The 20971-nt window shown below is 44.1% G+C and overlaps 3 protein-coding genes across 6 annotated transcripts in view; all 3 read right to left on the reverse strand.

The window, feature by feature from the left end:
• COMMD1 (copper metabolism domain containing 1) overlaps positions 1 to 1148 on the reverse strand; it is a 59180-nt gene extending 58032 nt beyond the window's left edge. For 2 of the 3 annotated variants that reach the window (XM_079324927.1, XM_079324928.1), the window contains exon 1: positions 915 to 1147. In XM_079324927.1, coding sequence (XP_079181053.1) covers positions 915 to 1106 — 192 coding nt within the window. In that variant the 5' untranslated portion in view covers positions 1107 to 1147. Of the gene's footprint in view, positions 1 to 914 lie in introns of all 3 variants that reach the window. The other variant, XM_079324929.1, reaches the window with a different exon arrangement.
• Positions 1149 to 2340: 1192 nt separating this feature from the next.
• Positions 2341 to 6999, reverse strand: CRLS1 (cardiolipin synthase 1). Its single transcript, XM_079324916.1, has 7 exons — positions 6519 to 6999; positions 6101 to 6238; positions 5572 to 5701; positions 5020 to 5105; positions 4593 to 4661; positions 4192 to 4283; positions 2341 to 2679 (listed from the first exon to the last, which is right to left on the reverse strand). The coding sequence occupies exons 1-7, from the start codon at positions 6798 to 6800 to the stop codon at positions 2592 to 2594; spliced, it is 885 nt and encodes a 294-aa protein (XP_079181042.1). The 5' UTR covers positions 6801 to 6999; the 3' UTR covers positions 2341 to 2591.
• A 993-nt stretch (positions 7000 to 7992) lies between these two features.
• Positions 7993 to 20932, reverse strand: MCM8 (minichromosome maintenance 8 homologous recombination repair factor). 2 transcript variants are annotated; one of them, XM_079324266.1, is made up of 18 exons: positions 20585 to 20932; positions 20336 to 20410; positions 19938 to 20020; positions 19636 to 19785; positions 19200 to 19303; positions 18171 to 18369; positions 17389 to 17474; positions 16374 to 16525; positions 15345 to 15543; positions 14583 to 14613; positions 14159 to 14299; positions 13002 to 13143; positions 12216 to 12411; positions 11740 to 11953; positions 10895 to 11104; positions 10228 to 10304; positions 9588 to 9777; positions 7993 to 8695 (listed from the first exon to the last, which is right to left on the reverse strand). In XM_079324266.1, exons 1-18 carry the CDS (start codon positions 20730 to 20732, stop codon positions 8603 to 8605), a joined length of 2490 nt encoding a protein of 829 aa, XP_079180392.1. In that variant the 5' UTR covers positions 20733 to 20932; the 3' UTR covers positions 7993 to 8602. The 2 variants fall into 2 exon arrangements, with proteins under 2 accessions (XP_079180392.1, XP_079180393.1); XM_079324267.1 differs by lacking the exon at positions 19938 to 20020 and having other exon boundaries at positions 20585 to 20628.
• Between the last annotated feature and the right edge of the window lie 39 nt (positions 20933 to 20971).

Raw genomic sequence — 20971 nt, forward strand, 5'->3', positions numbered from 1 at the left:
AGAAAGCCAAGAAGTACTTTTAGGATGCTCCAGAGCACAGATCCTATAAGGATCCACAGAACTTAGGTGCCACTTCCTTTAAGTTACCCACTAGAAAAAAACTGACAGACAAAACCAGGGAGCCCTAAAGGAATCAGTCTTTAGGATTCAGCTTCCATTGCAGGCTTTTCAGGGCACCACATGAATCTGATCATTAAATCAACAACAGAATTTTCATAAAGGCAGAGAGCGAGTAACATCATCCTCATCCAATTCCAGATCTCTCAGTCATGTTTAAAAGCACCGACCCCGTTTATAAACCCGGCCATCCAAGCCGTGCATTTACCCACAAGGTGGCAGTGGCGATCCAAGGATTCAGCACCTGGAGGCTCCCTGAGCCACGTGCAGCTGGCGGTAACTACACCAGGCTTTTCACTTTGAATGGAGACCAAAAAGCTCCATTATGGAGAAAAATATCCTCTCTCTTGCACAAAAATCAAAGTTTGTTGACTAAATTGACTTGCTTTATAATTGGCGCTGCTTTCTCCAGAACACAGTTTTCTTACGAGAAAACTGCAGTTCTTCTCAGAAAGGAGCAAGTCCTTATTTCCACAGCACACGCCCTAAACGTGTCGCCCTTGCCCTGGGCAGCCAGAGGGGCTGCAGAGCCCGAGGCGCAGAAGCGGAGCAGGAGCGGAGCTGTGCGCGCCCCGCAGAGCTCACCGAGCCCCGCACAGCGCCAGCCCCAGGGTCACACCCCGCGCTGAGAGCGCTCCTGCAGCTCCGGCAGCCTCGCTGCTGTGACCGCTGCCATTCCCCGGCTCCTGTATCGCCCGCTGGGGATGGAGCCGGAGGTGTCACCGCCGGGCCAGAGCCCCGCGCAGCCCCGGAGGGAGCGAGGCCTCCCGCAGTCCGCGGCCCCTTCCCGCCGGTACCTGGAGGAGGCCGCCCATCTTGGCGCGCAGAGCGCGGAACTCCTCGGGCGGCGCCTCGGGGTAGAGCTGGGCGCGCAGCAGCTCCTCGGTGATGCCGGCGTTGCCGTGGAAGGCGGCCTGGGCGATGCCGCTCAGCAGCGCGCTCAGCGGCCTGCAGCCCTCGGGCGGCGGCGGCGGCTCGGGCGCCGCCATGGCGGGCAGGGCGGGGCCGCGCTACGGCGGCCGCGCGGGGCCAGAAGCGCTGCCCGAGCAATCGCCAGTTCCATCAACAGGAACATAACACCAAGCGCCGCACTGCGTACAATAAACCTCCGCCTTCCGAACTACTTTTTCACCGAAAATACTCCACTAGACATATACTTTAAGGAAACTTCCACAGTCTTTGCCCTCTATTATTTGCTGAAAGATGCAGGGTTAACAGTAAAACACGGGGCCAGCCAAAACAAAGGCACTAATAAGGAGCATTTTCTCTGTGCACCATTTTATACAAGTTTCAATATAAAAAAAAACATTAAAATGCTTTGTACATACAAACAAAAGACACTGTGTGCTCTCCAAAGAAGTGCCCACAGAAAGTTTTCTTTGCTAATACAGTGATATTAATTACCTCCTGATTTCAGTCATCAAAACCCTTCATAATTGCAGTTTTTTATGACACAAGAGAAAAATCATGTTGCTCACAAAGAGAAAATATGAGTTTATAATCAACTTGACCTGTTCTGCCTTGTTCTTTTTTCAGTTTTGCAGCTAGAGGACAGGCAAAGAACAAGTTGTCCTGGCATGAAGGGGGAGGCCAGAGTACATCCTGAAGCTAGAAATACAGGAAGAATTAACAGCAAACACATATAAAAGTTTCTTCCACTGCCACCATTCATTTGGACAGTATTTTAAATGTTCTCTTTAGCCAATGGGATTAGGATTAAACAACATCTTTAGAAGCTTTAAAGCATCAGGAGATATAGGAATTTTCAATCACTAGAAATTAATATATAGGATGAGAAACCTAACTCCATTTGGGTACAGACTCCTCACTGAAGCACTGACCTTTCTCAAAAACTCTGAGTACAGCTCATCATTGCTCATCTTAAAAAGGAAAGGGAGCAGGGTAGGAACTCTTTATGGCTTGCCTGTATCACCTGTGGAGTATAAAGCAAAATTTCTCTCTGCTTTAAATTTCTGAAGATATTGTCCCTCGATGACATGCTTTCTTCTGCCACAACCTGAGGTGTGTCATTAAGTCCTAATGTGCTGGTTTACTGACTTAGGCTGAGAGAAAAATTTGTTCTTGTCATTACTTTTTCTTCTCAGATCCCTGTGAACTCAGTGCCTTGCATGAATATAGCAAAACAAATCTGGTGCCAAGTGTCTTGACCTCAAAAACAGCATAAAATTATTCAGAATGCACATGGCATCAACAAGTAACCCATGTTTTTAAGAATGTAATTTATTTGCTTTTGTAAACAACCTCATTTTTAAAGAAATTAAAAATACATTGAAAAGTCTCTCTCTACATATATACACAGTACATATTCAAATTTCACTTCATTGTGACACCATGGTTAAAGCAGAAAAACAAAGCGTGCATTGATCCAAAACTCGGCTGCAATACCACCACCTCTGAGGGCACAGCACCTTCCTGCCCTGCCAAGAACACTTCACCTTTTATCCTGGACCACTTCACTTGTTCTTGATCACCTGGACAGTTTTTCTGCCGTAGTGGTAGTAGCTGTAGGCAGATGTCACCGTTGTGAAAGCTGTGATGCACCTTTGGGGAAAAGAGAAAAGAGTTCCTGTAAGTCTGTGGGTTTATGGACAACATAAAAAGTGGGGGTTTTTTTTAGCACCTGTTTTTAACTCCACTGTCAGGAGCCATGCTCCACAGAAAAGCAGCTTTCAGTTTATGTGCTGAAATTCAGTGCTAAGGGAGGATTAGATAAACAAAGCATCTGCCATCCAGTGGTATAAGCAGCATGCTTCAGTATAACTGGATACCAGGACAAATTTCCACCACACCAGCATTTTTTTTAGAGAAGGGAAAACAAAAGATTCAGCATTTGGAGCCTACATAACTTATCAGCTTGAGAACTGACAGATTTTTGAAAATCATTCTTGATAGTTTGAACAGGGAGCATTCAAACCACTCAGGACTTGAAGTTACCCTTTTCACTAGTTCCAAAGCTAAAGAACAAGTTCCTGCTTCAGCCTCTTCTGTTTCCTTCCCAGATTACAGACACCCCTAAATGAGCAATGCTCCTCTGTGAAAGGCTGATACCACCCCGGAGGTGGTGCCACTGCCACAGCCCTGCCTGCCCCTCTGCTCCACCCTGCCCTCCCTGAGCATCTGCCAGGGAGTTTCTGAGACTACTCACAGAGCACCCTGGCAAATTACACCCAGAGGCAACTCTAGATTTTGTTTTACCACCAGGATAAAAAACCACGGACTATTAAGATCAAGGTTCATTTATAGTTCCTTAAATACTTCTTGGTTTGGGTTGGTGGTTTTGGTTTCTTTGGTTTGGTTGGGTTTTTGATTTCCCTAGAAGACAAGTAGCACTGGATTTTGCATTACTTTAAACTAAATTACTAAGTAATTCTGACATCTGCTGTTCAGAGCTCTTTGTTCTGAACTCTCACCTAACAGCTCGGGAAAAATAACTGCACTTGTAACAGCTGCAGCCAGCTGCAGTTCAGATCTCCAGTGACAGAAGAAGAAACAGCATTACTTAAGGAGAGAAGCTTCTTAGTGTCTGTTCTCATCCCATCCCTCCCCCTCCTTCCTAAAGTCTAGCAGGAATCACTATTTCTCCATGGGCTCTTAAAAGAGGCTGCAGAAACCTGAATTTCAATATTGGTTCAGTATAAACCAAAAATAAGAATGGTTATTTTTACTGACCCCAAGGTTGCTTTTTCAAGGACACTTATGGCATGAATAAGTGAGGAATCCATACAGCCTTTCTTCCTGCTCCTTTCTTCTCCACTGGTCTGAATTTATGTTTTGTTTGTGTACACCATGCCTATACCAAAGACTTTTTTCTATACTATTATTCCTGCATCTTAACTAGTTTCATGTGACCACCTTTTGCTTGTATGGTAAACTAAGTACCAATAAATATCTAGTTCTGGTGTCATTTTAGACTAAAGGTGTAAGAATATGGGCTTATTGCATCTTCTGGACACAGTTTATTTTGTTTTGTTCCACACAAATTAATTTCTATTACCAGTTTCTTTAGGAGCACATTAAATTATCTGCGGAAAAAAAATTTAAGGTATCAGTTACCATAATGTCTGCAGATATATGCTGTCCACATAATTGAAAACAGGAGCTGCTAAAGAAGCTGCCACCAAAATCAGCTGGACTGCTGTGTTCATCTGAAAAGAGCAAAACAGGAACTCTGAGCAACAAGAAGTACAGTGCAAGGAATACCAGCATACACTTTTATTACTGCTTTAAGGTTAGTCTACATAAAGAAAATATATTTAGAAACCTTCTTAAAATGATGCATCTTACTCTGTCAAAATTAGCATGTGTTCTGACAGAGTATATTTGAAAACCTTTCAGGATCCATGCATGGTTGGCACCATTTTAAAACTACTCAGCAGCAGTGGTTAAGTTATCCCCACCCTCCAAACCACCCAAGTACCCAGAAGTTGTCTTTTGTAATGAGTTACTGCTCTTACCTTGCTAATGAACGTTGGTTTTAATTGTGCAGTAGCATAACAGGGGTTAAAATACCTACTCAGTGTTCTCTGTTGGGGGAGAAAAGAGGAAAAAAATGCAACCCTTGTACATTCAATTTGATATACCTGTTTACATGATAAAGAAAAGGCAACTGTAGCACTAAGGAATTACACTGCTCTTTTGTAAAAAGATTCATTATTACACATCACACACAGGAAAAAAAAGTTATCAGTAGCTCTGACTTATCTTTACAAACTGCATTTTATTAAACACTGCTCTGCTCAGAAATGTATCTGGCAAAAGAACAAGCATTATATCTTGTAACCACCGAGCCTCAAGATGACAAATCTCTTGGTCACAAGTTTGCTAAAAGCTGATTAATTTGTTTTTTGTTATGATTACATGTTTTTAATGCTGTGCACTCACCGGTGGAGAAAGAGTTTTGTATCGCACGTAAAAAACTGCAGCAATGAGCGCCGCATCCCGCAGGATAATCATGGAAGTCAGTGGAACTGGAAGATAAGGCAACAGCAGCCAGTGAAAAACTGTGTCCATGATTAAAGGTAAAACACAACCAAAAGAGCAGAAAATTGGAAGCAAGACAAAATTCTCCCAAATTCTCCTGAACGAGTTCTATGCATTACTGAGGACACTCAACACGATTTCTGAAAGGGTTTAAGCTGAATTGGTCAATACACCTAAAACAATCCTGTCCATGAAAAACAATTTTATAGAGCTACTAACTACTATTGTTTAAAGAAACTGCATTTGAAAGTGGCAGTACATGCTAGTTGCTGTTGTACGTGGCAGCACCTGCTTTCAGTTTTTTCTTTGGATGTGTTTAATGGGAGCAAAGAGCAATTGGCAAAGCAAGAGTTCCAAGAGATACAGTTTTCCTTGTAGAAACAGAATAAATGTTGCTATGGATAAACCGAACTTTTTCACCTTATCTAGAACACACAACTGACATTTCCTCACCTGGGATAAGATTCGCACAGGTTAGGCTCACATAGAGCACACTGATGAGAATTTTATCTGCCAGGGGATCGAGAGCACTTCCCAGTGCTGATTTCTGATTAGCCCAGTTCCGTGCAATAAATCCGTCCAACTAGGAAAACCAAAATTCAACAGCTGTCTGTTAGAAGAATATGAACCAAAACAGCTCATGTACCCTACTTTAAAGAGAAATTTAATGAATGACATCAGGTAAAACAGCTAATATAAAAGGTGATACCTCTTAGCTGATACTTGTATAATTTAAGAGACCACCAGATGCACAAACTCGTGCTGGTCATGGAGCCCTGACTTTCCCCTTCCCTCTACTAGCATTAAGTGCCCTTCAGGCACCTGCAAATTCCTTTTGCAGCACCACAAAGGAAATACACAGCATTCCTAGAAATCAACAAATCCAAACCCAAATCTGTTTAGTCCGTTTCCACTCTACACTGGGGTCTGTCTCAACGCCCGGCGTCCCCACAGCCTTTCTTTCCAAGCTGTGCAGACATACCAGGTCCGTCACGCCAGCCAGGACAAAGACACCGAGCGCGACGTTGAAATTCTCTTCAACAATCAAATAGCCTAAAACTGGCGCCAGACCCATTCTCGCCATGGACAGGATATTTGGGATGGTCCAGGGGTTTTCATACTGTAAAGCAAGAAATGAAAAAACTTCAGAGCGGGAACGCAAACCCCACCCTGGCAAGCAGCAGAGTTTTAATCAAGACAAATACTTTTTTCCAGACGAACTGGACAGAAAGCTTGGAAAGTCCTTGGAAGCAGCCCGCTGCTTGCGCAAGGCACACGGCCTCGACCCGCTGGTCATTAACTTCGCCTTCCCGCAGGAGAGACCCGAGCGCGGCGGGGAGCTCCGTGCGCGGCACCTGTCCGCCCGCCCCGCCCGTCCGTCCCCGGTGTCCCTCACGTACCAGCTCGGCGTAGGGCCCCGCCGCTCCGCGCTCCCGCGGCCGCTCGGGCGGCGCGGCCCCGCCGCTCAGGAGGCGCCAGGCGGCGGCGGGCGCGCGCAGCAGCCGCGGGGGCTCCGCGCACGCTGCCAGGCACGAGACGCCCCCGCCGCGCCGCCCCCCACACGCCGCCGCACCGGGCCGGCCGCCCAGAGGCCTCGCGCCGCTGCCGCCGCCCGGCCGCCTCCGCGCCGCGCCGCGGAGGAGCCCCCAGGAGCCCCTGCCCAGCCAGGCGGCGGCCAGCATGGCGCGGAGGGGCGCGGGAGAAGCGCGGGAGAAGCGCTGCGGGGAGAGGCGCTGCCCGCGGGCCCTACGCGCGCGGCCGCGCTGCCCGCGGGAGCGCGCGGCCTCGCGCCGCCCGCGCCATCCGCCCCGCGGCACTGGGCACGGCGCGCGAGCCGCACGCGGCGCGGCTGCCGCGAGCGCTGGCCGGGGGCGCGCGACCTTTTGCGACGCTTCGCGTCAGCCCCGCCTCTCCGCCGGGCCGCGCGCTTTGCGGCAGGCGGCGGTGCCGCTCCCGGGAAACGCGTCCCCGCCGCTTTCCCGCTGTTCTCCCGCCGCGTCCCCGCCGCTTTCCCGCTGTTGTCCCGCCGCGTCCCCGCCGCTTTCCCGCCTGCCTCCCGGCCCAGGCTCTGCCCCGGCGGGCCCCGGGTGCGGACGGCGTTGTCCGTGGCGGCCCGGTGGGCGGCTGCCCGGGCTCATCCCTCTGCTCGCACCGGTTTCGGACAATCCCTTGAGGGAGGAAGGGGAAGGTTTGCTTTATCTTAAGAGATTTCTCAGAGCGCAAATGGCCTGTTGTGCTCGGGCATTGCTTCTGGCCCTCGCCTGCCTGCGTTTACTTTGTCTCAAGGAGAAACGGGATTGAGTTCTCTTTTCCCGTGCAGTCGTTTGCTTGCTCCCGAGGTGCGTTTCTGCCCCCCAACACTGCACTAAGCCAAAATCAGTATCTAACACCTACTTCCGATTAGCTGATAGAGCAGACTTTACCCCTTAAGAGTTCCGATGTAGAACTATAATTTCGTACTTCAAAGCATTTCATCTATCTGACCAGTTTTCAGTTTCAAGTATGTTGGGTCCCTGCTGTCCCTTAAAGTAGAGGATGAGGCACTAAGCTGCAGTATTTCTGCTTTTTTCATGTCATACCTTACCTGAGAAATGAAAGGGAGAACAGAAGAATCAACACTGCAGTCTTGATTTTTTAAAATATATTTTTCTTTAGGGAGGGGGTGTCAGTGTTTGGGTTTTTTTAAATCTTACAGTGAAAGCTTCTCAGCTGCTCTTTCATTGCACCAGACCATTGATTCTGATTCAATTTCAGCATTTCACTCCTGCTGAACACACCTTCTGCTGTGTCAGAAACAGTTACACAGAAACAGACAGAACCTGTTGGTGTTACAGATCTTGTAATGGCAATGAAAACAGCCTTTAACAAATAAAATTTTTCATATATAAAGTTTAATGAAAGTCAAAATCCAACCACTGGTTTACAAATTAAATATTGTAATAAGGATATTTTCTTAGATCAGACTTGGATTTCAAATAAAACTTTGGCTTCAAAAACTATCTTTCAAAGCAGAAAATCAATTAAAGTGTCATTTGGTAACAGCTATAAAACCATGTCACAACCTTTTGGAAACATTTCTAGATTTTAAATTAACTACAGTGCTGAAAGCACAGCTCATATCATCCTCTCATGAAAGATTTCTGGACTGAAATTTGTGGGTCCAGCATCTCTTTTAGAAGTAAAGTGCCTTATGGCACTTTAATAGTGTAAAAACACACCTTCCACTCCTGCAAATGATGAGGTGCATTTCAGCCCTGCACAGTCCCATTTGGAACAGCAGAGCTGGAGATAGAGCCAGCCAGCAGTACCATGTGTCTGTCTGCCCTGTTGCAGCTTTCCAGTTAATTTTCTGCAGGGGAATCTTGAGCCTAGCAAATCCCAGTGCTGTGCCAGGTGCAGCTCAGCTCAGGCTGTGCCTCCCTGCTGCAGGTCCATCAGTCCAGGGAAATGATCATCCCAAGGAAGTTCATCACAGTGACTCTTCTCACATGGTCTGAAGCTGATAAACTCTTGAACCTTTTTTCAAAAGATAGCCCTGATCATTTAGGGATCCAATAAAGCTTTCAAAATCAGATACCTGGGAAAATAAAGACCAAAATATCAAGTTGGAGAATGACATCTTACCTGATGAAAAGCAACATAAACCATTTGAAAGAACACAGTGAAATTAAGCAGGCCATGAACGGGTTGGCTTTCTTAGCAAACTGTTCACCCTCCAGGAGGTCTCAAACCATCAGTCCCCCTGTTTTGTGCTTTACTTACACACTGTTTTTACTGCAATGTTATACAGAAGCAGCATTCTCTCCTTTATGACATGAAGAAAGGATGCAGTAACATATGTATAAATTGCAGTTCTGAAACAGAAGTATTTAGCACAGAAAAGTATGATTTCTACATTCTCCCTGATTTCCAGATGTAGAACTTTGAACGGGCAAAAATACTCTGAGTATGAAGGGAGAATTAGAGTTAATTAAATTAACTTTAATAAGTACTTGATGGAGCAAAAAGGAGAGTTAGCTATCAATAATTCTGTTTGGCTGAAGCCCCCACAAGTACAGAATGAAAAAAATCAATATAGGGCAGAATACATTTATTACATTAACAAATCTGTCCTTCATGATGTTCCTTTCAACATACAACTTTAGGATGTCTGAAGCAGGAATGAAAACCTGAGAGGCATATTTAATCCAGAGGAGGCCATGCAGAAACATCAGTGCACTGCTGAAGTAGAGCACAGACACCAAAAGTCTAAATTTGGGGTCAAAACCAGGTGTGTCCTCTGGGGAGGCAGAGGGAGGGAAGCACTGAAAGCAGCACTTCAGGAACTCTGCTCAGCCTAACAGCAGTGCATTGGTTGTTTCTGGCATTGCAGAGGCACAAGAGAGGTGCCCCTGTGCTCTCCCTTTGGCAGTAGTAGCTGTGGGAGGTGTGGCAGTCTGTGCTGCTGTGGGGCTGCTGGCCGAGCTCACCCGTATCTGCAGCTCCCTGGCCACGTGCCGCAGCTGCTGCAGGTCAAAGAGGTTGTTGTAGGTCCTCTCTGCAATGCTGTTCAGGGCAGACACGAACCGCTTGGCCTGTGACCGATTGCTCATCCCAGACCCGTGCTGGGAACGCTCAAAGTCCAGCTTTCCAAACTCATCTGAGTAGGTTCCCAGCATGCTGCAAACAGGTGACAGAAAGAGAGAAAACTCAACAGGAGATAAAAGCAAACATAGGTGGATTTGATTGCCAAAACACCACTTCTTGAGAGAGCTTTCAGAAGCCACATAGAAAACCAGCCCCTATCAAGTCACTCTCTAGGGAACTTAGGCTATAGATTCATCCGAACCACTTTTAAACTTTGATTGTTCTCCTGCACTGGAGAGTAATCACAGGGGAGAAAAAACATTTCAGCAGAGCCTCATGTCTCTGTTACTGTGCTCACAGAACCACTGTGACCACACAACTCAGGAGCCTAAGCAGTTGTGTTTTACTAAGGGCTGCTGGCAGCTTTTATTGTATCACAGGCTTAAGTGTGATAAAGTGATTTCTTCACAGTCTTTGAATATGTAAAGAAAAAAGGTTTCACTGTGATGCTTTATTTATTTTTAAAGCAGTGTTTTCTATTACCTGTATTTCATTATCTCTATTACATCTTCAGCATCTTCCTTGGTAGATTTCTCTCTTAATTCCAGCCTTGATCGTGCCTTAAAACAGAAAAAATACCCCACAAAGGTTTAAGATATATCATAACAGATGTGAAAAAGGGCTTCAGTCACTCTACGAGGGCTACAAGCACAAATTTTAGAAGCAGAGATGGAACCTAAGCCTACAGGATTAGAGGAAAATGTTTCTGGTTTTTGTTAGTTTGTCAATGTCACCTCCTGCATACTTGCACTTTTAGGCTGTGGCTTGGAGTTCATTTGATTTTTAGCAGTGTAGCCTTGTGAAGCAGCAGATCACAAACAGTGTTGTTAAGGCAGTGTCAGGAAAAACAGAAGCATTCTAAGTTCAAGGTGGGCAGCAGGTTGTTCCTGCCTGCACCTACTTTTTCTCCTTTTGGGGAATATGATAGATTCTCTTTCTATCTCCTCAAGGCTGTTTTGCTTTATAAGAAGTTTTAAGAAACAGTAGCTCTTAATCACTTCTAAGCCTCTTGCATTCTCACTTTTTTTTAAACAAAACAAAACAAAAAAGCATAGTGGTGAATAAGCTGTAAAAATGATAGGATTTGGGTAGTACTGCAGGAATAATATCTTTGCTTAGAATCCCTTTAAGCATCCCAGCTGGCATTTACCTCTGTCAGTCGAATCAAGGACTCCAGCTGCCTCGTAGTGATGGGGGTGCTGTCTGCTCCTTGGTTCTGTTTCCGGAGCTCAAGGTAGAATTCCTGGAGCACTTGTGCAGCCTCTGGAGATAACTTTGGGTGCACGTACTGCCGAGCATATCCAACATATTTCCTCAGCAGCTGATGGGGAATGGCATCAAAGTTTTCTCCTGTTGAGATCTAGCACCATTACAAAGGGTTAGATTTTTCTGTCTGTCAGAATTCTATACAATAAAAATTTTAAAATCAAATAATTATCTTTATGCTTTATCTGGTGAAGTCATCACTCTTCATATATGAACAGTATATTCAAGTCCCCACACTGTGCTCAGACATGTAAATACACACACTTGGCCATTTCAGAAAAAGTAGATAGTGCTTCTCATCTGCAGTGATAGGAAATGCCAAATAGGATTTAACCATAAAACAAATTTTTTCTCAAAAACAGAAAGTCCAAATTCCCAATTGTTACAGCTCCAGAGGAGACTAAACCATCACTGCTGATATTTTGCTGTTTCCAAAAGTGCATGGGTCTACCTCCAGTAGGAGTATTTCTCTGAAGACCTGGCCTTTGACAATATCAGTTCACTGAAATGTAATGAGAAACATGCTTCCTCTCCTATAGTTTCCAAATTCATGGAGTTGCAGATGCCCAAGGATTTGCTTCCACACTGCTTTATTTGGATTCAAACTCCATCGCAGATCATGTTATACCAAATTACTACACCAGCCCACTTCTGTAGCTCCTTATTGAAACCCAACCCAGCAAATTTGCTTTAGAGCATGTCAGGCAGCAGCCCCAGGCCAAGTCCCACCTTCAGCCTCTCGAGCAGGGGCCGGTCAGAGGTGGCCTGGAGGACAGAGTGCTGCTGGGAGCTGGCCCGGGTGACCAGGGCGCTGCTGCAGGTGGCGCGCCGGCCGGCCCGCATGGCCATCACGTGCTCGGACAGCAGGTGGTCGTGGTCCTCGTTCGGTGTGTCCAGCAGGATGAACACCAGATCAAACCTTGACAGCAGAGCACTCCCCATCCTGGAGGAAAGACAAGGAACTGGGAGTGCTTGGAGAAGTGAAAAAATTATAGCAACTCTGTTCCACTTCAAACACACGATCCTGTCCTGCTCATTCAGGATAAAGGACAACAGCAATTTCTCTCTCAAAAGCCACTAAAAATTATTAAAGTTTGTGTTCACACTGCAAAATTCTAGAAAGCAATTGTACATAAGCAACAAGACTGCAAAAGCATCTACTCCTGAATGTGAATTACAAAAGCAGCATTCCAGAAGGGGCTCACTTTAGGTTCTCAGACACTGTTTTGGCTTTGTTATAATGTCCTCCAACGGGGTTTGCTGCAGCAATAATGGATGTCCGAGCTGGCAGACTGCAAACAATGCCAGCCTTGGCCAGACTGATGCTCTGCTGTTCCATGGCTTCCAACAAAGCCTGGTGCTGGTTTCCCATCTTATCAAATTCATCTATTCCACAGATTCCTGGAAGCAATTAAAACAGGACAAAAACTTATCAGGCAACACGTTACCTGAAGGACAAGCGCATGCTACAATCCAGTGCTACATAAGAAGTTCAACTTAGAACCCTAGGAGACATTGGAAAATCTCCATTTTGGCCAGCTTTGTTTTCATTCCATGCAACCAAATCACTGTGAACTCAGCCTGACTTGGGAATGCAGCATTTTGATTATTCACTGAGATGATGAAACAAGGTTTCTAAAAATTAACAACACACATCATAAGTGAGTCTTTTTTCAAAACCAGTAAGAGTCCAGCAACTGACATCAAGTCAGGTTCCAGAACAAAAAATAACCCTAGTTCTTTGACACAGTAAGTCTGGTATATGAACTGGAGAACTGAAGTTTCCCTCTAGGAAACTCTAGGAAAGCTTCCAGAGTAGCCACTGGAGAAGCTCAGAACTTCCACTGGTGTGGAAACCCAGTATCGTACTTCAAATGGACATTTTTAGTCCACAGTTAAGTGAGCACTGTGGCCTAACTGAGACTCAGCAGCACACACACTCCTGCCCCTCACAGATGGCTACACATAACCTGTGGCATTACATGGATTACCTTGATCTCCAAGCACTAAGGCACCAGCTTCCAAGGCAAAATCTCCAGAAGTGCCATCTCTGGACAGTGTAACAGTCAGGCCAGAGCTGGTGGAAGTATTGCCACAAACATACACACCTCGAGGAGCAATGTTACACACAGCCTAGGAGAGAAATAAAAGTGAAGAATTTCCCTCCCCAAAGTGAAGAATTCCATAAGCTTGATTCCAGAGAAACAATTCAAAGTAAACCCAAATTTGTTTCTTTCTACTGAACATGGCCCAACAGTAAAGCCCTAACTCCTTGCAACTCCAAGACACATAACTCTACAAAGCAGTAGGAGTAACTTCTTGGATGGCATTTTTTTTAAAGTAACAATGTGAAAAAACAAATCAGTTACTCTATGATTGAGAGTTTTCATTCAACAAAAAATAATTTTAAAATTTTATTTCTTAAAATGCTTGCATGCAAATCCACCACTTTGGCTAAGTTATAGCAGATCATATCCCAATGCAACACATCCATGTTGGAAAGACTTTTCAAAGAAGGTCTAGGTGAACTCTGCCCCTCCTTCACTCCCCAGTAACCATGGAAAAAGTGATGGAATTTAAAAATTCTTCAGTTTAAGGAAAAAACAAATCTACTACTAATTGTCATAGTCATGCAGAAATGCCTACTGAGATCAAAACCCAAACACAGCATCAGGTCCCTTTCCCAAAAAGCCAAGATCTGCGCTAGCAACATAGAAATAAGGCATGGAATGGAAGTAAACTTCACAGGAGGAGAGTCACAGGGTATTTGAAATTCCATTTGTTCAAAGATTAATTACTTTATTTCACAATGGACCAGCAAAATGAAGGCAGGAAGGAGTGAACCTCTTCACTGGGGAAAAGGGATGGTGACAAGAACTGTATAAGGGCAGGACAGCAAGCCTGTGAGCCTGTCCTTGAAACCCCATGGGCCTGACCAAGGACATTTGCTTTGGTGTTTTAACAGGCTCCCTGGAAGGAGAGGACAGCAGGAGGGCCCTCTGGATACTTGAGGCATCCTACATGAAAAGATGGCTCCAGCCAGGCTCAGTCAACCCTTTGGTCTTAGCACAGCTATCCTACCATGGCTGCAAGTCAAGATAACAAAGAAATAGAGGAAAACAGAAAATAGTAATAAAGGAAACCATACTTGCAACATTTGACTTTTTCCTAATCCTGGATCTCCAACAACCAGAACATGTGGATCTCCTCGCACTGGGATTCTGTTCTTGTCATCCACAAACTTCTGGCATCCTCCAAACAAGGCCAGGGCCAAACCTGCCTTCACAATCTGTTGTGGTACAGACCAACACTGGTAAATATTCAGTCGTGGTGACCAACACTGACAGCTCCCTAGAACTGGCTGCAGTAACCTTTCCTTCTGGACCACTGAACTTAAGGGTATAAGGCTGCCACACACCTGACAGCAAAAGAGACTGTGAGCCACAATCACCTGTAAAAACAGTCCCTGCCCCTTCTCCCTGTCCCAGATAACCTTTGTGAATCCTTTAGGAGTTGAATGTGGCACAAACATTTCAAACTGGAATTGGAAGCAGAGTTTTGAAATTACTTACCTCATGGCCATAGATTGCAGGACAGAGAGAGCTGAAAAGCAAAGCACAAGGTAACACTAAGTGGAAGATAAATCATGTATTACTATTGAATATTCAATTGTCCTCTCTCTCATCACAGAACACCATAATAAACATATAAAATTTTTGGGTAGCTGTTGCTAAATTTCCAACAGAAATCAGCAACTTCGAATTTCTTGAAATTTTTGGATAACCAGAAATGACTAAAATAAGAAAAGCTTTTCCCTTGAGTCCCCACAAAGACAAAGGAGAACCAGCTTCCCAGTGGTTCCTACACCTATTCTTGTCTTAATCAGGTAACTACCTGTAACCCTCCTTTTAAAGGCTGATTTTGTGTTCTTTGAGTCCACTGGGAGGGTCTGAGGGACATCCCAGGTAGAAGTGTACATTTTAATCTGAACTGAGGGTCTTTCATACCCTCTGTTCAGTCCTTGCACCTCTTTACTGTAGAAAAGCAGGGGACAATATGGTACTTGTAAGTTGAATTTACACAGTGAAGAAGAAAATTAACTAATTGCTTTTTTCTGTCTAAGGTTGAACTGGAGCACAGGTAACTTCGTGTATCCCATAACCCCTCCCAAAGTCCCTTGTCCACTGCAGTTTGCTAGATTTCTGTGGTTTCTATTGCACAAGGCTCAGACGTTTCACAGCGTTAGGATGAGCTGCCACATTTGTGACAGTATGAAGGTGGTCACACTGATTCATGTCTAATCCTAGACTCAGTCTAGGTCTGACATAACTTACTTCACAATGAGCTTGAACAGATTTTCCTCAGCTTGAATTTCTTGGATAGCATAGAGATCTTTAAGGGAAAACTCCATGAACGATCTCTGAAAAGTCTCATCATCAAAATTCTTCAGTTTTTGCCCTTTACTGTTGCTGACAGAGTTTGCCTCAATGTACAATAAGAACATACACTTGTCATTCTTATTTTTAGAAGCCCCTGTTAGAAAAATTGAGAAAAGATGATGGAACATTTTTATGTCAATAACTCATGTTATCTCCAACTGGCATAGAGTAATTCAGAAATACCATATACAGCCATGTTCATATTTAAGTACTGAATATCTGCACTTTGTAAAATTGATGCAAAATAGGTTTCTAGTTACACCCATTCTTTGAAGTTCCCTCCTGTACATCCACAATAAAATATTTTGCTGAATTGGAGTGGATATGTCTAGAGAGAATTTTGTCCCAGAATAAATACATTTTTCCAGGGATTTTAAATTATTACACTTGCAGTCAAATAAAAGTTAAACACAAAATGTTACCACTTAATATTTTGAGGGGAAAAAAAGATGCATGATGCAGAAGCATTAAACACATAACTTAGTAATTAATCAGTAAATATCAATTAATAATTAATCACTTTCTGTATAGATTGATTACAGAGCAGAGAAGGAAGTCTCAGAGTAAAACAGTCTTGCAATTATCTGCAATGTATTCTTTCAGAGCAGTGTACAACATATTTCTTCATTTTGGGGAAAAAAAAAGGTTGAAAAGTTTCTCTAGGGAGACTAAATAAGTCTCCTTCACAACAGTGTCACAGTTCTCCTAATGTCTGAAGGAGATATTAGAGGGAAAACATTAAGCAAATAATGCCATAAAATAACCCTTCATTGTAAAAGTTTGGTAACTTCCAAAGAAATTTACACTTTATGCACCATCAACACCGAGAGCTCCAATTAAGGGGAGTGACTGCTGTTGTTTTTGTGTAAGCACTACCAAAAAACTCCACCCTAGGTAAAAGGAATCCCAGCAACTGCACTTCACCTTCCTCGGTGCTGGACACCTTGACTATGCCTGTGACTGTGACCATGTCTCCTGGGACACAGCTGTCCACGAGATCCTGCACCAGCTCGCACTCGATGGTGCGCGGGATCCGTCCTGCTTCCCGCTGGTCGTCTGACATGAGCTCCTGCACCCTGCAACACAGAGGGGGGGCTTGGACCATGCAACACCTCCCAGTCCAACTGCAGTGCACAGCACCTGCACCTCTGGGCACCTTTATCAGGCCATGCTTCACTAAATGGGGACCAACTACGCATAAAACCCAGAAATGCACTGACTATGAGCTCCGAGTTGAAATTTGGATTTTTCTACCACTGATCAGCACATTCCTGCAGAAGAAAGCACAGTACATGAAGTAAAAGGGGCCTATATAAAAAAATGAAGAGCTCAGACATTATAGCCCTCATGAATAGGGATTCCAACCCTGGAAAAGCCCAAGGAATTTCTCAGACCATTACAAGAAGAGTAGTTGACTCCTTGGTTGTGAAAGTTCCAGCTCTGGCTCTGCACTCTGAGATTTTCTGGAAGCCAAGCCAAGCTTTACCAAAGAAGCTGTGATAAACAGTGCCCTCTGGAGTTTTTACCTTAATGTAACTTCAAACTAAGATTTGTAACCCTCCAGTTTACTTCCAGCTCACTCAGGTCAAGTGGCACAGCTGACCAATATAATCTAATAGGGCTTTTCTAGCTGACTTACAGCTCGTGAAATGGAATCATGAAATCACAGATGCAATTAGAAATTATTGAGAAAAGCAGCAAAAAGCACAAACTGAACATCTCTCCAAGACCTGAGTAAGGGCAGAAGGAATTTGCAAGAAACTATTACAGGCTAGGTTACAAAGTATACCAGTATTTGGATAAAACAAGTGCTTTGTGATACAAATGTTGGAGAGTGCCTGCTGCAAAATAGTAAGATTATTAAAATCACGCAGTGTAACATGAGTTGAGCCATCCTGTCACTTTTTGAGTGCCCTGTCACATCACATTTTGTGCTTACTTGACAGATTGCCAGTCCACTGTGGTGGTTAGAGGAGAGCTCCTGTCAGCTGTGAAGGATCTGCCCCGGCACTCAGGAACAAGGCACTGCAACAACAGGAATTCTGATTCATTCTCAGCCTCTTTTAAAGTCCTAAGGTGAAATTGTTTGATTTGACAAAAAAAAAGGAAAAAAAAAAAAAAAAAAAAGCGAAGCAATATAACTCAGCATCATTCCAGGAAAAAAGCCAGTTAAATTAGGGCTACAAATTAGGATGTACAAAATTAATGAGGATTAATAAGGATCTATCAAGCACAGACACCTGAACTCTGACTCACAGCTGTTAGAGCAAATACAGCTGAACTGTGCCATCCCCTCAGTGAACTGGTTCGAGAATAAACAGGCACTGTGCTGTGTCTAATGACTACTTAAGAACAGATACTAAAAAGTAAAATTAAAATAGAAAGTTCAAACAGTGTAAGCATAGAAAACCACCACAGCAAGGAGGCAGGGTTTTTTAAAACATAATAGGTGAAATGGAAGTTAAAGGAGATTACATTTTTTCCAGATTTCACGGAATTTCTACATATTTTTTTCTCACATATCCTGTTGCAGCAGGATACATTTTTTACAAGTAACAAGAGTCTAAAGTAAGAAAAGTTGCATGGTATGTTTAATTATTTTTCAACATGTCAGTTGTTTAACCTAACTTTAAATAACTTCCCCCCCTTTTTAAACACCTGCGGTGCTGGTCTTTTGTCAAAACACAACAAGAAGCATGAAGTTGTATGGTTTTGGCTCACCTTGGTGGGAAGGGTGTACTTGCCATCAGGGAGAGGAACACCCTGCACATCCCCACAGGTGGCACAGACGAAGGCCAGGCTGGTGCACAGGGGTTTGATGTTGCTGACCCTCACCACGGTGCCGCGCAGGGCGATGTATTTGCCGTAGCAGTTGGCCCTCACATTTTTCAGCTGGGTTAGAGGCTCATAGTTGTACACCCTGCATGACACAGTTCAGTGTTAACACTCAGAAAAAGAGGACAAAAATAACCCCTAAATCCATCCAAACAATCTTACTCCCAATTAAAAACAGTAATCCCAAAAAAGAAGTATTTTTTGGCAGATCCAATGGCACAGCCTTTGATTCTTGTTCTAGAAAGCAGCAGAACTGTCAGTATTCTCCACATGAATCGGCCTCAACAGCCTCAAACTGTACAGTTTGTTTATCCAGTGAAACCTCTGGCCTAGCAATACAACAGGCATCACTTTATCATCATCCCTGTCTCTTTCCATAGTTTCATATAAGGACTGGAGCTTAGACTAATGACACAGAAGGACCAAAGTTATTGTGGCTCTGCCATGCCACCACCATCATGGAATTAAAAACAATAAAAAAAAAGAAACATTTTTTAGAAAGTAATTTAAACTCCCTCAGACCTTGAGGCATAAGATGTCATTACTTCCGAGAAAGAAAAAAAAATTCTAAGGACTTCTTTCATTAAAAACTTTTCCAATCAACAGGAATTTAAATAATTCTGCTTTTAATCAATACCTGTTTTATAGAATAGTTGTTGTATTTATAAGCCACTTCTCTACCTCCAAGTTTTTCTAGTTCAAGCTGCGTGCTCAGCTTATAAGGAGGTTTCATTTCATTTTTTTTTCTTCACAGGGACATGAAGTCATGGTGAAGAGAAAAGTAAAATGTAGGGTATTCTTCTAGAAAAGCTTCACAGAGTTTTTCCATGAACATGTTACCCTTCAGCACCATGCATGGACACTGGCAAGGATTAGACAGCTCTTCCTTGGAAAGGACTGTCCAGCACCCCTTACCTGGCATGGATGAGAGGCACATTGATGATAGGTTCCCCAGCCAGGGGCAATCCCTCCTGCACCTGCAGCTCTGCTGCATGTCTCTCCAGGTCCTTGGTGAGAACCTGCATGGAACAGGAAGGGGGACACAGATGCCCACAGGAATTACAACTCCCAACAGGGACAGGCACAGGTGTTAGAACTGCATTTAGTTTTAGTCAACTGCTCCAACGATGAATAAGCAAAAAGCACCAACACCAAAGCAACTCCAAAATGTGAAATTGTGAGTCATACAAGAAGGAGAGAGACTGAAGGATTTGAGTTTTAAACAAACAGTAATTTTCCTTAAGACAGGAAAACACAGAGATGTGGGGTTTATAACATAATTGCCTCTAAGGGTCACTGATTGGTTTTTGTGGTGAGGGTTCTGCTTCCATGTATCAGAACTTGTGCTTACCTGATGAATTGCCAGACCCATACACTGCAGTATTTTCTGAGGCATATCCCTTAGTTCAGCAGATATATTTGGTATTGATTTAGTCAGCTCTCTGTCCTGGATTAGCTCCTTATAATCCACAAGAATGCTTCCTTTTCTTTCTATTTCATCCTGGGAAACATTGTGAAGGATAAAATACACTTCAAATTAGAAGTGAAACACCCAAATTATGTCTCTGATGGAGACTTGGAAAAAAAAATCTGTAGTGTCCTTGTATCAAGAACAGATTGTTGGGGTGGGATATATTTGGCTTTGTTTTTTACCTTGTCATAAAGCTCAATGCGCTGCATGAAAAACTTTTCAAAGGCTTGAGTCTTCTGGACAAAAGGAGACTTGTCATTGTAAACTAATTAGAAACACACCACATTAGTGACAGAAATAATTCTTTCCACTTCATAAAATACATAAACAGGTAATTTGTCTTCCATTGTTTTTCTGCATTGCAAAACTAAGGAAGATGATAGATCTCCACAGTATCCCAGTAATGATCACAAAGGTTACCATATATCACAAGGGTGTAGTCTTTATTATATATATGCTTTTATTAATAAATTTTGGTTGTTCTTTATTGAATTTACAACTCTACTAATACTACATGTAACTAATTTTAGAAAAAAATTACTTCAAATACTTGCTACATGTAATTTTAGTTTAAAGATACCTTCAGAGAAATAAAGCTTCCAGCCCTTATAGGGAATAAATTGGTCCATCGTTGATTGGACTAGTCGAGATTTTGCTAGGAGAAGGAAAAAAAAAAATAATGTGGATTGAAACAATATGGATAGTGAAATTTCGTAAGTTTTATTCTCAGTGATTCTTTTGACCACGGGAGACAAACGGCTGTGATTGCCTAGCACGGTGCGTTAAAAGAGAAGCATGATGGCTTCAGAAGGCACAGGGGCTGGCTCACCAGGTTCGGGCATCCTTTTGGGCTCTGCCTTCTGTCCTCTGCCTCGCCATCCTCCTCCTCCTCCTCGCCATCCTCCTCTCCATCCTGCTCTCCATCCCGGGAAGCCTCTGCCCCGGGCGCATCCCCTGCCTCTGACGTCCCCGCTCATCTCCCGCTCTGGGCGCGCGACAACAAACCGAGGTGAGGAAACAAATTTTAGCAAGCGATATTTAACTTAAACTAGAGCTGTTTGCAGAGGGGACCCCGCGGGAGGCAGGGCCTTCCTGCCCTACAGCAGCGGCGGGGGCAGGCGGGGAGCAGCCCCGCGGAGCAGCGCCGGGCCCGGCCCGGCCATCGCCGCCCTCAGCGGCCGCTCCCGCCTCCCGCGCCGCCGCACTGCGCAGGCGC

Source organism: Erithacus rubecula (assembly GCF_903797595.1).
Source record: "Erithacus rubecula genome assembly, chromosome: 2".
Classification (NCBI taxonomy): Eukaryota; Metazoa; Chordata; class Aves; order Passeriformes; family Muscicapidae; genus Erithacus; species Erithacus rubecula.